General features: G+C 42.6%; 1 protein-coding gene across 3 annotated transcripts in view; it reads left to right on the top strand.

The window, feature by feature from the left end:
- The window catches only part of Psme3ip1 (proteasome activator subunit 3 interacting protein 1), a 30,434-nt gene that overhangs the window by 7,331 nt on the left and 9,336 nt on the right, over positions 1-13,767 (top strand). Inside the window, exons 2-6 of one of the 3 annotated variants that reach the window (XM_041651021.1) lie at positions 6,062-6,145; positions 6,673-6,827; positions 7,507-7,605; positions 8,388-8,509; positions 13,545-13,675. In XM_041651021.1, the coding sequence (XP_041506955.1) occupies positions 6,701-6,827; positions 7,507-7,605; positions 8,388-8,509; positions 13,545-13,675 (479 nt within the window). In that variant the 5' untranslated portion in view covers positions 6,062-6,145; positions 6,673-6,700. The remainder of the gene's footprint in view (positions 1-6,061; positions 6,146-6,672; positions 6,828-7,506; positions 7,606-8,387; positions 8,510-13,544; positions 13,676-13,767) is intronic. The other 2 variants (XM_041651020.1, XM_041651022.1) reach the window with 2 other exon arrangements.

The following is a 13,767-nucleotide window of genomic DNA, read 5'->3' on the forward strand; positions in this document are numbered from 1 at the left end:
TGGCTAAAGAATAGGAATTAGAAGTCAGTGTAGTCTAAATCCCTAAATTCTGTAGTTCAGCAGAGGGTCAGGACAGTGTGGGTATGGACCACTTCCATACTGCAGAATCAATGGCTAGTGTGAAATCTGAAGAAAAAGGTCCATTTCTCAGTGCAAGCTTTTTATTTAAAAAAAAAAAGAAACTTTAAATATTGTCAATTAATTGTGTGTGGAGGGGAGAGGAAGGGAGAGAGACATGTGTGAGTGTAAGGACGCAGATGCCATTGAACTTGTGCGGTGGTCAGGAGACAGCTCCAGGAGTTTTCTTTCCGTCTGAATTCCAGGAGTCAAGCTCAGGTTACCAGGCTTGCACATCAAGCTCTTCTACCCACTAAGCCATCTCACTGGGCTCAATACAAGTATTTTTAATCAGATGCAGTGGTTCTCAACCTTCCTAATGCTGCAGCCTTTTAATACAGTTCCTCAAGTCTGGTAATCCCCCCACCATAAAATTATTTTTGTTACCACTTTATAACTGTAATTTTGCTACTGTTAGGAACTATAATGTAAATATTTTTGGAGACAAGTTTGCCAAAGGGGAGATAACCCACAGGTTGAAAACCACTGAGTAAAAGGAAGCTAGCAAGAGTTATTTTTTTTAAAATGTCTCAATTGTGTAACAAAGTTGTTTCAGTTTTGGTTTTGTGTTTCCTGTTCAAAGTTGACTGATATTTGAGCAGAATTCCTTGAGACACTGAACTGCATTAAGTCCTTGAGTAATGGCCACTGTTGCCTACCCTAACATTGAACAGTGTTTGGGAATATTCGTCGAATGCATTTTTTTTCCCTGCTCAGATCCTTTAGCTCCTCCTAGTGGTTGGTTTATTCAGAAAATATTTATTATACACCTGACTTGCTCCACACTGTGCTGATAGGCAGTGGGTAATGAGCTGTTGGAACGTTCGGCAGTGGTAAAGCATAGTTAATGGGTGCTATCTAGAGTTTTAAGTGTATATGGTAGGGACTCTGGAAAGAAATATGCATCCACTACTCTAGAAGGACACGGGAAGCTTCTTAGAGGTGGGGATCTTCATTCTGATCTGAGCAGAGAAGTTCACGTGAGGTTCAAAGATAAAGCAGGGTAGAGGCAACAGCCTGGGCAAAGTTTGCAGAGAAGACGGGTTGTGAGATGTACAGAGTGCTCGGTGCCCTATGTGGAGGGATTATTGTAATTAAGTTAGGAAGATGGGGAGGTGAGATAGTTGAGGGGATCACACAAATGAAAATGGACTTTACTCTGATATAAGTGCTTTTCCACTACAAGGTAATTTCACCCACAGGAGTTATTTGTGGCAATGTCATTTAACATTTTATTTTCATGCTGGTGTGTATGGGGCTGGTGGTAATGATATGATGAATGATGTCCGCATTTCAGGCGGACAGTAGTAACAGGCAAGTTTACCTTTTAGAAGAGCCATTAGATTGATAATGGGAAGAATGAATTGAAAGGAGGCTAGAATAGAAACGACCTATGGAATACTTGGAAAATAGTCGATGCAAGATGGAGCCCTGGAAAAGAATTAGAAAGGAAGGGGCCCACCTCCCATATAAAGGATAGAATGGATTGAGATGAGATTATTATGAGGTAAAAACAGAACTAGGTGACAAGTGGGATATAAGGGTATAAAGAATGGAAAAGAATCAAGATGCATGTCCGAGGCTTGAGCCTGGGAAACCATCCATTCCTATGTGTCCTGAAGTACCTAATTGTGCCCTGTATTCTTTCCGTTGGTGGTTTATTATATACCATATTATACAGTTTAAGTGCAAGATTATTGACCTTAACTTCTTTTTGTGTACTTCATAAAGTCTAGTCTAGTGTTGGACAAATAGCAAAAGCTTACATGTGGAGAGAATTGGATCTGTGCACATTAAAGTTCCATGTTTTCTCGGTTTGATGGAGCTCCTTTTCCATGTAAAGGTCATATTTGTTTATGACTAATTTCTTCCCATTCTTGAGTATACACAGTTTCTCTCACTACTGTGCCTTGCCCAGAGCTTGACACAATTCTTTTTGGTAACAGGAAACCTTTCAAATCATCTTGAAATGTGCCAGAGGTCTTTGCATGAGTTGTCTGGTCTTCCCACCCAGACTTTATGTGTCACCTTTGGTGAGTGTGACATGGAGATAAGGACGCCAAGGCTCCGCGGAGTTCAGTGACTGACTCGGTGTCATCCCAGGTTCTCATCCTGGCAGAGCCAAGGTTTGAACTTAAGTCTCCTGCTGTCAGAGTCCATGGTCTTTGTCATTGCCTGTGTCACTTTGATAAGAAGAGCACAGCAGAAGGCACTTGCTGTTGATTGGTTGGAATTGAGTAGGTTATATTGAAAACTGTCTAAACTTAAGTGGCTTGCCTTGCAGTATTAAACCTGGAACTTATGATCTTCCTGCTTCAGCCCCCCAGTGCTGGAATTACAGGTGTGAGCTACCACACCCAACCTACATGGTTGTAGTTATTGACTGTAAGACGGTTGTAATCCTTGAGAGAGCTGAATGTTCTTTTGGAGAAGAAATATTCTGACTATTATACAGAGTTTGTAGAATTTGGCTACTCATTCATTATTTTTTTAATGTGTGTCTGTGTACACACACTCACGTGGAACCCAATTTTTGTTCCACCCTATGGATTTTAGGAATTGAACTCAGGTCATCAGGCTTGGCAGCAGACACCTTTACTCTCTGAGGCATTTGACTAACCTGGATTTTGATCTACGACTCATGTATCCTAGCCTGGCCTTGAACTCTTGATCTTCTTGTATCTGTCTCAAGTGCTGGGATTACAGGCATATGTGCCAGCAGGCCAGGCAAGTTCACTGTCTGTCTTGTAGGATTAAAATACTGGACGTTTGCCTTGGAAAAGTAGCAAGGTAAGGGGAAAATAGGAGTTACCTTCCTATAATTGAAGCATTGTCCTGTTGAAAGATTCATCTTGATGGGTTAAATTTATGTGTGGAACTCATAGAATAGATTTTAGAGCAAGACTGTAAGGTTGAGAGGGTGTTGGCTGCCTGGAAAGGGTGTGCAGTAGCCCACCTTGAAGGTTGAAAATAGGAATTGCTGCTTCTTTCCTTGGTGTGTGTGATGGATTGTGATGCCAAGTGAAGGCTGGAAGAACCGTTTCTGTGGTGAGTTATTCTCTAGGAAACAGGAGCAGGGGGGAAAGTAGTCAGCTAATACAGGGTGGGGAGGGGGAGCCACAGCAAACAGTAGAGAGGGGGAAGCAGAGGGAAGCCAGGGCCCAGCATGACTCCCATTCCACCGGTGCCTGCTGGGACAGTCTCTGCTGGGGACATTTTGTAAGCTTTTGGCTCTTGTTTCCTATGAGATTGCTCCGAAAAGCTTGAGGAAATTTGTAACGTCACAGAGACAGGGCAGTCCTGCTATTGTCCTAAGCATCTGAGTGGAGGCTTTGAGTGCTGCTGCATCAGAAAAAGCTGCATTGTGGGCCAGGTGGGGGTCAAAGTTTCCCTCAACTGACTCAGTTTTCTTTCTAGTAATTTTCACAATTCTCATTTTTGCATCAAACTAAATCCCAACAGTAGGATTCAAGCTGAGATGATTTCTCCTGTTTTGAATGTTTGGGTTTATTGCCTAGATTCCAATTTTTATCTTTACTAAACAAAAACATTGCATTCTCAGCACTCAGATTTGATATAGAAAAAATGAAATGAATATGCCATTCTTTCTCATGTCCCCCAATGCCGATGAATGAACCCAGCTCCTAGTACACTGAGCTGCATTCCCAGCTGCGGTGGTTTGAGAATGGTTTCCACAGACTCATATATTTTAACGCTTGGTCCCCAGTTGGTAACTGTTTGGGAAGGATTAGGAGGTGGGTGACCAGGATTGAGCATTGAGGTTTTAAAAGCCCCTCTCCATTCCCAGTTAGCTCTCTTTCTGCCTTGTTCTTGTGCTTCGAGATGTAAGTTCTCTAGCTGCTGCCTCAGCACCATTGCTTCCTGCCTGTTGCCATGGTCCCTGTCCTAATGGCCATGCCCTCTCACCCTCAGGAGTCCTGTGTCCCAAATGAAAACCTTTTCTATTAGTTGTTTGATCATGGTGTTTTGGTTTTTTGTTTGTTTGTTTGTTTCACAACAATAGAATTGTAACTAAGATACCAGCCCTTAGTTTTTTGAAACAAGGTCTCACTGTGTAATACAGATTGACCTCTAGCCCATCTTTCTGCCCTTACCTTTGAGTGTTGAGATTACAGGTTTTGGTCAGCATGTCCACCATGTCTTTGTTTTAACCGAGATTATGTGGTTTCTGGGGAAGAGTATGATGAAGTAGGTAAGGATGAGAAAAAAAGTTTTTTGTGACAGGTCCTTAGATAGCTCAGGCTGGCCTTAACTTGCTGTGTATTCCAGGCTCATCTTAAACTCATGATTCTCCTGCCTCAGTCTTCTTGAGTATTGGGGTTACAATCATGTGCCACCACATACGTTAGAATATAAAAAGATGTCAGGCTTGGATCTGATTCTCAGCTCTATTGCATGCTGTGTATATACTTTGAAGAAATGACAGAACTTGGGCTTCAACTTTTATCTATAAAGAGAGTATTTCTCATAGGTTCTGTGTGCATATAAATTTGATAATGCACATCAAAAGCGTATAACACGTGGTAAAAGCTGCAAAATTGTTGCTGTTTTCATAGTGTAGATGGAAATTTTTGTCCTGCCCGGTCTTGCAGCCCAGCCATACTGTCCCAAAGAAGCACACAGAGATTTATATTAATATGTAAATTGATTGGCCTATTAGCTCAGGCTTATTAACTAGCTCTTACAATTTAAATTAACCCATAATTCTTGTCTATGTTTAGCCATGTGGCTTGGTACCTTTTATTAGTAAGGCCTTCTCATCTTGCCTCCTCTGCAGTCCCACCTATTCCTCATGCCTGGCTATTGGCCAATCAGTGTTTTATTAAATCAATACAAATACAAATGACAAATCTTTTTTTTTTTTCCCCAAGACAGGGTTTCTCTGTAGTTTTGAAGCCTGTCTTAGAACTAGCTCTTGTAGACCGGGCCTGCCTCTGCTTCCCGAGTGCTGGGATTAAAGACATGCACCACCACTGCCTGGCACAAATTTTTACAGTATACAAAAGAATTATACCATAGCAGTAGACTTGGTTTCTAAGTTTTTATTTATTTTATATGTATGGGTGTTTGCCTACGTATATGTCTGTGTTCCACATGTATACCTGATTCCCAAAAAAGCCATAAGAAGGTGTCAGATCCCCTGGAACAGACAGTTGTAAGCCAAAATGTAGAGCCTGGGAATTGAACCCTGAACCTCTGGAACAGCAGTCAGTACTCTTAATTTTTGTGTCATCTCTTTGGGCCCAGACTTATTTTCCAGTGAACTATTATTTGGTTGTTGTCAAAGGTCATCTTGGAATAGACACTGGGTTGAGTTTGTGCATCTTTGGTAGATAGTTGTGTCGTATTAACACAAAACATGTCAGAGTAGATGGTTAATTACCATAATCCCTCAAGGAAAAGAGAAAACCAAGGCGTGCACATGCTAGGCAAGTTCTGTACCGCTGAGCTACATCCCAGTTTTAAAATGTTGACTTTGAAAAGGAATAAGACTTTCCTATCTTTATTTCCTTCTCCAAAGAGTTCAGGAAAGAGTAGAAAGGAAGTGTGATATAGTCTACACCAGCATATGCATAAAGGGCTTGGGTTGTAGGAGTCTAAAAGACCTGCTGTTGCCTGTTCATTGGTGCACGCTTTTAGTCCCAGCACTCAGGAGGCAGAGGCTGGCACACCTCTGAGTTTGAGGTCAGCCTGGTTTACAGAGCAAGTTCTAGGACAGCCAGGACTGCACAGAGAAACCCTGTCTCAAAACACAAAACAAAAAAAAAAAGAGAAACCTGAAGTCAGAGTCCTGAGTGTCACAGATGTGGCCACTAATTTACAGGGAGGAAGGGCAGGGTAGACAGCAGAGAATGTTGAGCTGAGAGTTAGGAGAGCCTGGTCTTCTGGTCTTACTCCTTTCCCTCATGGTTTTTGTGCCTAGGTCTGTCACCTCCCTGCTGTACAGACTGGACTTGACTAAGACTCCTTGAGGCCCTGAGATTCTCCATTAGAATCTGTGTTGGAGGTAAGAACAGGCAGACCAAGGTAGTGTTGTGCTCTTGAAGTAGCAGCTGAAAGAGGGCGTGGTGACGAATACTACAGCTAGAAAGGAGGGTGGGTGCCCACCTTTGTCCGAAGTAGTGGCACAGAGAAAGACCTTCACTGTGACACATTGTGGAACACTGTGGCAAAAGAGTGATTCCAGAACTGCTCACAGACTGGAAAACACAGATGTTTTCTGCCTGGTAAGCCAGGATAGCCTCTACCTAAAAAACTGCACGTCTCATGTGCAAGGAGTACAGACATGTATTACTATACCCAGTACATGAGGAGTACAGACGTGTTCCACTTCACCCAGGACATGAGGAGTACAGACGTGTTCCACTTCACCCAGGACATGAGGAGTACAGACGTCTTCTACTACACTCAGGACATGAGGTGTTAGGATTAAGCCCAGGGCTTCATGCATAATAGGCAAGCACTCTACCAATTAAGCTACACCCCCAGCCCTTCTCTTCAGAATTTTAGTTGTAATTCTTCAAAATATTGTAGATTTTTTCCCCCTGCAGACTGTTCCATTATGGATGGAGGAGATGATGGTAACCTTGTCATCAAAAAGAGGTTTGTGTCCGAGGCAGAGCTAGATGAGCGGCGCAAAAGGAGGCAAGAAGAGTGGGAAAAGGTTCGAAAACCAGAAGATCCACAAGGTATATAGACCTAGAGCTGGACACTCATTTAACTTTTTTCTAACAATTTGTTTGTTTTTATGTGCATTGGTATTTTGCCTACATATATGTCTGGATGAAGATGCTGGGTCCCCTGGAACTGGAGTTAGCAATTGTGAGCTACCATGTGGGTGCTGGGAATTGAACCGAGGTCCTCTGGAAGAGCAGCCAGTGCTCTTAACTGCTGAACCAATTCTCCAGCTCCTCATTTAATTCTTTAATCCTCATAAAACTCTGCCAAGAAGGTGCTAATTGTCCTTGTTAGAGTTTAGGGACAGGGTGAAGTTACCCATGTGAAGTCTCCACAGCAGGACTAGAGTACTCCATGTTTGCCCTCTTCTCCCCTCCACAGTGCCTTCCAGGAGAGTCTGCTAAGTCTCTTCCATTGTCACAGGTGGAGGAGGCACAGTTTGAACTGAGGATGCTGCTAATAGGTTTGACCAGCTGCTCATCCAGTTAGCAGTGTGACATTAATAGCTGCCTTTGCAAACCACCTGCCGCTTTCTGAGTGAGGGGCAAAAGATGCTGTAGACTTTGTTATTTTTGTTATTTTCACCTTCAGACAATATAGAGACTTAGCTATTTTTCCAGCTCTTTGTGATTCCAAAATAATATGAAACAGCCTAAATTCTGTGTCTCCTTTATGCCATCTTCCTTTCAGAATGTCCAGAGGAGGCTTATGACCCCCGGTCTCTGTATGAACGGCTCCAGGAGCAGAAAGACAGGAAGCAGCAGGAGTATGAGGAACAGTTCAAATTCAGTAAGCTTCATACAGTTCACATTCTGAGGGATTCACTGGGCCTTCTGATGTACTTTGACCTCATAAAACTGTCTTTATTACTAGCAATAGAATTATCTTAATCATCCAGCCTTCAGAAGCTTGTCCAGTAGAAAAAAGACCATCTTCTGCCTTCTAAACCACATTGAACATTTTTACTTAGAGTTTAAGATACCATTTGAATTCTGTGCTAATATCTAGTAATGGGAGAAATGCTTTGACTTTATGCCATGCTATTTATAAAAAAAAGCCATGGTGTTTAACAGTTATTTCTTTTTTTTTTAACAAAGATATCCTTTTATTTATTTATTTAAGATTTATTTATTATGTATACAGTGTTCTGTCTTTCTGCATGCTTGCTGGCCAGAAGAGGGCACCAGATGTCATTACAGACATGTGGTTGCTGGGAATTGAACTCAGGACCTCTGGAAGAGCAGTCAGTGCTCTTAACCTCTGAGCCATCTCTCCAGCCCCCAACAGTTATTTCTTTTAATTGTCTGAAGAATCTGCTGCTTATTTAAAAAGGAAAAGGGGCAGTGTTGCCAGTGGTACAAGTGCTCGCTGTGCCAGTTGATCCCTGGGTCCCACAGCTGGAAGGAGAGAGTTGACTCCTGAGGGCTGTCCCCTGGCCTTCATGTGTGTACCATGGCACGCGTGTACACACACCATAATAATCTTTTTCTTTTAATGTAGGAAAGGAAAAGTCAAAGACGACCGTTTTTCTCTTAGTCTTCTCAGTATCCCTTATTCAATTGTTTCCTCAGAAAATATGGTAAGAGGTTTAGATGAAGATGAGACCAACTTCCTTGATGAGGTTTCTCGTCAGCAGGAACTGATAGAAAAGCAGCGACGAGAAGAAGAACTGGAGGAGCTGAAGGAGTACAGAATATCCTTTGTGCTTGGAGAGAGATGACTCGCTGTCCTCACAGATAGAAAGTGTCAGCACTGATGTCCTATGACTGATGGCTGACTGGCTGTGGTCAGTGGGCCTGCTGCATGTGCATGTCTGTTGTGATCAGAAGTCCACATTTTCCAGGATCAACCAGGCATAAATTCTCATAGTCTGTAGCAGGATATTCTTGCCTTGTAGGATTAGGCTTAGACAGATGGACGATGTAGCCAGCCTCTCTGGGGAGAAATTGCCTCCTGAGATTTAAAAGGGCTTGTTTATGGCCTTTTATATGCCTGTGTATGTACAGTACATACCTACTGAAACCAAAGACGATCACGTCCAGTGTCCTGCTCTGTTCCCTTGAGATGGGACCGCTCTCTGAACCTGAGTCCTGCTGCACTAGCTAAGCTGGCAGGCCAGTAAATACCTAGGGTCTGCTTGTCTGCACCATGCCTGGATTTTACATGAGTGCTGGGGATTTGAACTTGGGTCCTCGTGCTTGCCAAACAGTGCTTTTACTCTTAAGCATCTCCCCAGACCTAAAAAGGCGTGCTTAGAAAGATTCCTCTTAGTCTTCTGTTTTTAGCAAAGGTAGGCAGCCCTCCCATACCCTGAGAACTATTCCTACAGTGGGGTCAGGGAACAACTAAGATCATTCTTTTTTTTTTTTTTTGACTTTATAATTACCTTGTTGGAAGCATCTACTTATCCAACTTTTTCCCCCTTTTCCTGAGATGGCCTCAAACTTGTGTTCCTCCTGGGTCTTGAGTGCTGGGATTACGTATACCATATGCCTTTAAATGTCTTAATGGGCACCTCCAAATCTAACTTAGCTGATGATGAACTCTCAGTTCATGCCACAGTACAGTTTTTGTTTGTTTTTTCTTTCTTTCTTTTTTTTCTTCCCAGTCTTCTCTACTCTACAATTGCCAAAACGACTTACCAAGTGTACTCAGACCTGTCTTAATCTTGCTGTCTCTCTTTCCACTCTGGACTTCCTGTATTGCTAGGGTCACTACTAATTGGTTTCCATTTCTACTCTTATCCCCAACCTTTTTTTTCTCTCTCTTTTGAGACAAGATCTCACTATGTAGCTGTGACTGACCTAGAACTCACTTTGTAGACCTGGCTGCAAAGAACTCAGAGAGATCTGCCTTGCCTTCTGAGTGCTAGGACTAAAGATGTGCACAGCCATGCCTGGCTTCCTTCAGCATTCTTTAGTCAGACTCCACAAGACTCTCCATGACTTGGAGCAGATCACCTGCCTCTGTACTCCGTAACTACTCTTCATGTCCACTGTACCCTAGCCTCTGGCCCCTAGATTTCTCTTTCATCATATGGATTCCATTTCAAGGCCTCAAATTCATAATTTCTTTAATCTGAGATGTTCTTCCTTCAGATTGCCCACAGCTAGCATTTCATGGCTGAGGTCTCAGTTCTACACTCCTCTTCCTGTGAACCTGTATGGTTGCAGCTTCTGATTGCCGTCTGTAATCCCATTTGGTGGTGCTTGGAGTGGCATCCAGGCATTTACACATTCTAAGCACATGCTCTGTCCCAAGCCCCATAATTTTGTTTTAAATAGGGGAAATTTTCATTTGTTTGCTTTGGCTCATTTTATCTTTTCACTTCTAGAATGTAAAATAAATTCTATCACAACCAGAATGACTAATTTTTCCCTGTGCCTGGACTGTAGTAAATGCGTGAATAACCTGTAGGAGCTATTGGTAGGCCGTTCTAACTTTTCCCCTCCAGTATGGAAGCTTATTTGTCTTTTTCAAGTGTGTAAGTTCAATTATCTGTGACTTGATAATTGATGGTAGGACATTGTCAGTGTGCAGTCTAGCTGGCTTGGAATTCACCATGTAGACCAGACTGGCTCCTAACACACAGAAGTCTCTCTGCTTCTGTCTCCCCAGTGCCTAAAGGTGTGAGCCACTATGCCCATCTTGATGATAAGATTTTATATTTATGCTAGCGTTTTCCTGCAGAGAGTGTACAGTAAGTTCATTAAAGAGTTAACCTGTAGGAGGAAATGTGGGCAGATTCACTGGCCCTAAAGTCAGTCAGAACTGGGAGCATAAGTACTGGCTGCCAGTCTTAGTTCTATTAGTAGCATTTAGGTATTGTCTGAGGCTGTGGGAGTTGATACAAAGTTACCCCTCAGTTTGAACTGTAAACCTAAGATTGACTCTTCTGAATCTCCACCTCTACCCTGAGGACTCTAGAATACTATTATGAGCTGACACATTTGTGAAGATGGGCAGATCTTTTTGTGTCATGTTTCAGACACCAGGCTTTTATCCTCTAAGGAAGTAGTGGTATACTTTCCACATAAATTGTTTTGTTTTAGGTTGATAGACTAACAGATAAATGTCCACCGGAGGTCAACATTCTAGAGAGGGTGCTAGGAATATAAAATGCTCTTTCATTTTCAACTTAAAGGAAAGAACCAGGAACTTTCTGCAGTGACACTGGAGTAGAGAGCTGGAAAGACTTCAGGGTGTTGGCTTTAGATGGAAACTGGGCAGGTTCTGATAGATGTCTTACAAAACTGAAGAAAAGCAGGCCCTTTGTTGCAGATATCTGATTCCAAACACCCAAGTAACCAGATACGGGAAGACAGGATTGGAGGGATTAGATATTTATTTATGGACACTCTATATTAGATGCTGACTCTTGGCTTTGCTCTTTAACATGGTATATTTTATAATGCAACACTTGTGAATACAAATGAGCTATGATTGTTTTATGTAAATTGTAGTACTCTAGTTGATCCCACTCAGATTATGCTAGTTTTTAACAAATTATGCATATCTAAAATTGTATAATTAAAAATCTGGAAGATGGAGAGATGGTTCAGTTGTTGTCTTGCTCTTGCAGAGGACCCAAGTTCAGTTTCCAGCACCCATGTGACAGTTCACAATCTTCTGTTTCCAGTTCCAGGGGATCTGACGCCCTCTTCTGGTCTCCACAGATGCTGTACACATGTGGTGCACATACATATATGCAGACAAACAAACAATACACATGAAATAAAATAAACTTTTTTTAAAAAGGCCCTATCTGGGACTGGGGAAATGGTTCACTGGATGGTGTACTAAGTGCTTGCTGTACAGGCACGAAGGCTTGAGTTCTACTCCCCAACACCCATGTGAAACAAAACAGGTATGGCTGTCTTGGAAGAGTGAGACCAGAGAATACCTCGGCTTGCTGGCCAGCCGATCTGGCTAAAGCTACCTTTGGCATGAGACGACATTCAGTGAGAAACCCTATCTCAAAGGAGCAAGGTGGAAAATGGTAGAGAAAGATAATTGCTGTTCTTTCCTGGCCTCCACATATATGTGCCTGCCCCCTCCCCATACACACAGAGTGTCTCATCTAATAAAGACTGAAAATTTTGAGATGTGTGTTATTGAGTAGGTTTTGTTCTTTTTCTTTTTGATCTTCTGAGCCTTAGTGACAGAGTTACAGATTAAAAACCACAATGTGCTAATGGTTTTGACATTTTAATCCTAGGAAAATTAAGGGTTTTTTTTGTTTCTTTTATAAAAATGAAAAATTATAAAAATGAACTTTTATGACTGACAGGATGAGCTCAGTGGGTAAAGCTTGATGGCCCAAGTTTGATTCCTGAGATCCATATGGTAGAAAGAGAGAACTGACTACTGAAAGTTACCCTCTGACTGCTGTGCACTGCCTGGAAATGTGCATTGTGTGTGTGTGTGTGTGTGTGTGTGTGTTATGTGTGCGTGGTGTGTGTGTACACGTGTATGCACTTAAACATAATTTTAAGAAAATAAAGATTTAGGACTATTAAAGTAGCTCAGTCAATAAAGACATTTGCCACCTAGCCGGATGACCTATGTCTGATATGTAGCTCTCCATTTTTCTAAGGCTGCTTCTTAGATTTCTTGGGCACTAGATGTCAGTGTTGTCCAGCAAGGCACTCCTGCATCCTAGCAACTTGCTTAGTAACTTTGAAGAAGAGCATAGACTGGAAGGAGCCTGGTGCTAGTGGGGAGAGCAGCAGGGTGACAGACCTTGTGAGCTAGCAGTGACATGGCCTGACAAGTGCTCTTCTTAGGCCTTTTCTCCATGTTTGTGGTACTGGGGGGTGAACCTAGGACCTTGCATATGCTAGATGATCTCTCTACCACTAAGTGACATTCCAGCCTTTTTATTCTACTTTTTAGTCAGAGACAGGATCTTTCTAACTTTCCCAGGCTGGCTTGATTAGTCTGTAACCCAGGGTAGAGCTTAACTCTCTGAAGTAGCTGGAGTAGAGTCCTGCATCATCAGTTCCAGTCTGCCTGCCTGCCTGCCTGCCTCCTCCCTCCCCCCGTGTGTATGTGTGTGTGTGCACGCACACATGCGTGTGGATACATGTGGAAAGCTAGAGGACAGCTTGTAGGAGTCTATTCTCCCTTCTGCCATGTGAGTTCTAGGGATTGTGCCTTTACTCCTTCGTCATCTTGCCAGCCATAAAACAAAGATCTTTAGGAATATAAAGGAAATTGAAAAATTATGTATGACTTCCTTAGAAATAAGTCTCACCTCCCAAGAGTAAAATTGAGTTTTGCAGAATGGCTTCATGACTATCAGTGGCATTTAGTTGTGAGCCGTGAGGACCACTTGTCCTGCTGGTGCCTTAGAGTACTTCTACTAAGAAGATTTTAAATGAGGTTTTTGCAGATGTAACACAAGAGCCCAAAAGCCTAGGCAGGGCTAGCCACATTCAGGAGTATGAGGCAGGAGATTACTTAATGAAACAAGTCTCAAAACCAAATCCTGGGGTTGTCCTGTCCTCCACACACGCATGTAGTGACACAGACATGCCCTCATTCATGTACACATCTGTGCACATACACTCAGGATCTGGTGGTTTAGGCCTGTATCTAATCACTTGTCAAGGCAGGAAGGTCTCATTAAGTTCTGCCAAGGGGGTTGTGGGGTATATTTGTTCTCTATATCTACCTTTGCTTTGTATATTTCTTTTGTTGAATCTGACCCTTAACTTGTAACTCACAGTAATCTCAACAAGGTTGGAATTTCTGCAGAAAATAAAGAAGTAGAGAAGAAGCTGGCTGTGAAACCCATAGAAACCAAGAGCAAGTTCTCCCAGGCGAAGCTGTTGGCAGGAGCTGTGAAGCATAAGAGGTCAGCCAGTGTGAACACGGTGTAAATCTCCCTCTGGCCCCATCCTCTGAGATGCCGCTGGTAATGGGAGCCAGTGCAAATCCAGCATGCTG

This window comes from Microtus oregoni, unplaced genomic scaffold, assembly GCF_018167655.1.
Source record: "Microtus oregoni isolate MIOR12 unplaced genomic scaffold, Mior012 000004F_ref0000308, whole genome shotgun sequence".
Classification (NCBI taxonomy): domain Eukaryota; kingdom Metazoa; phylum Chordata; class Mammalia; order Rodentia; family Cricetidae; genus Microtus; species Microtus oregoni.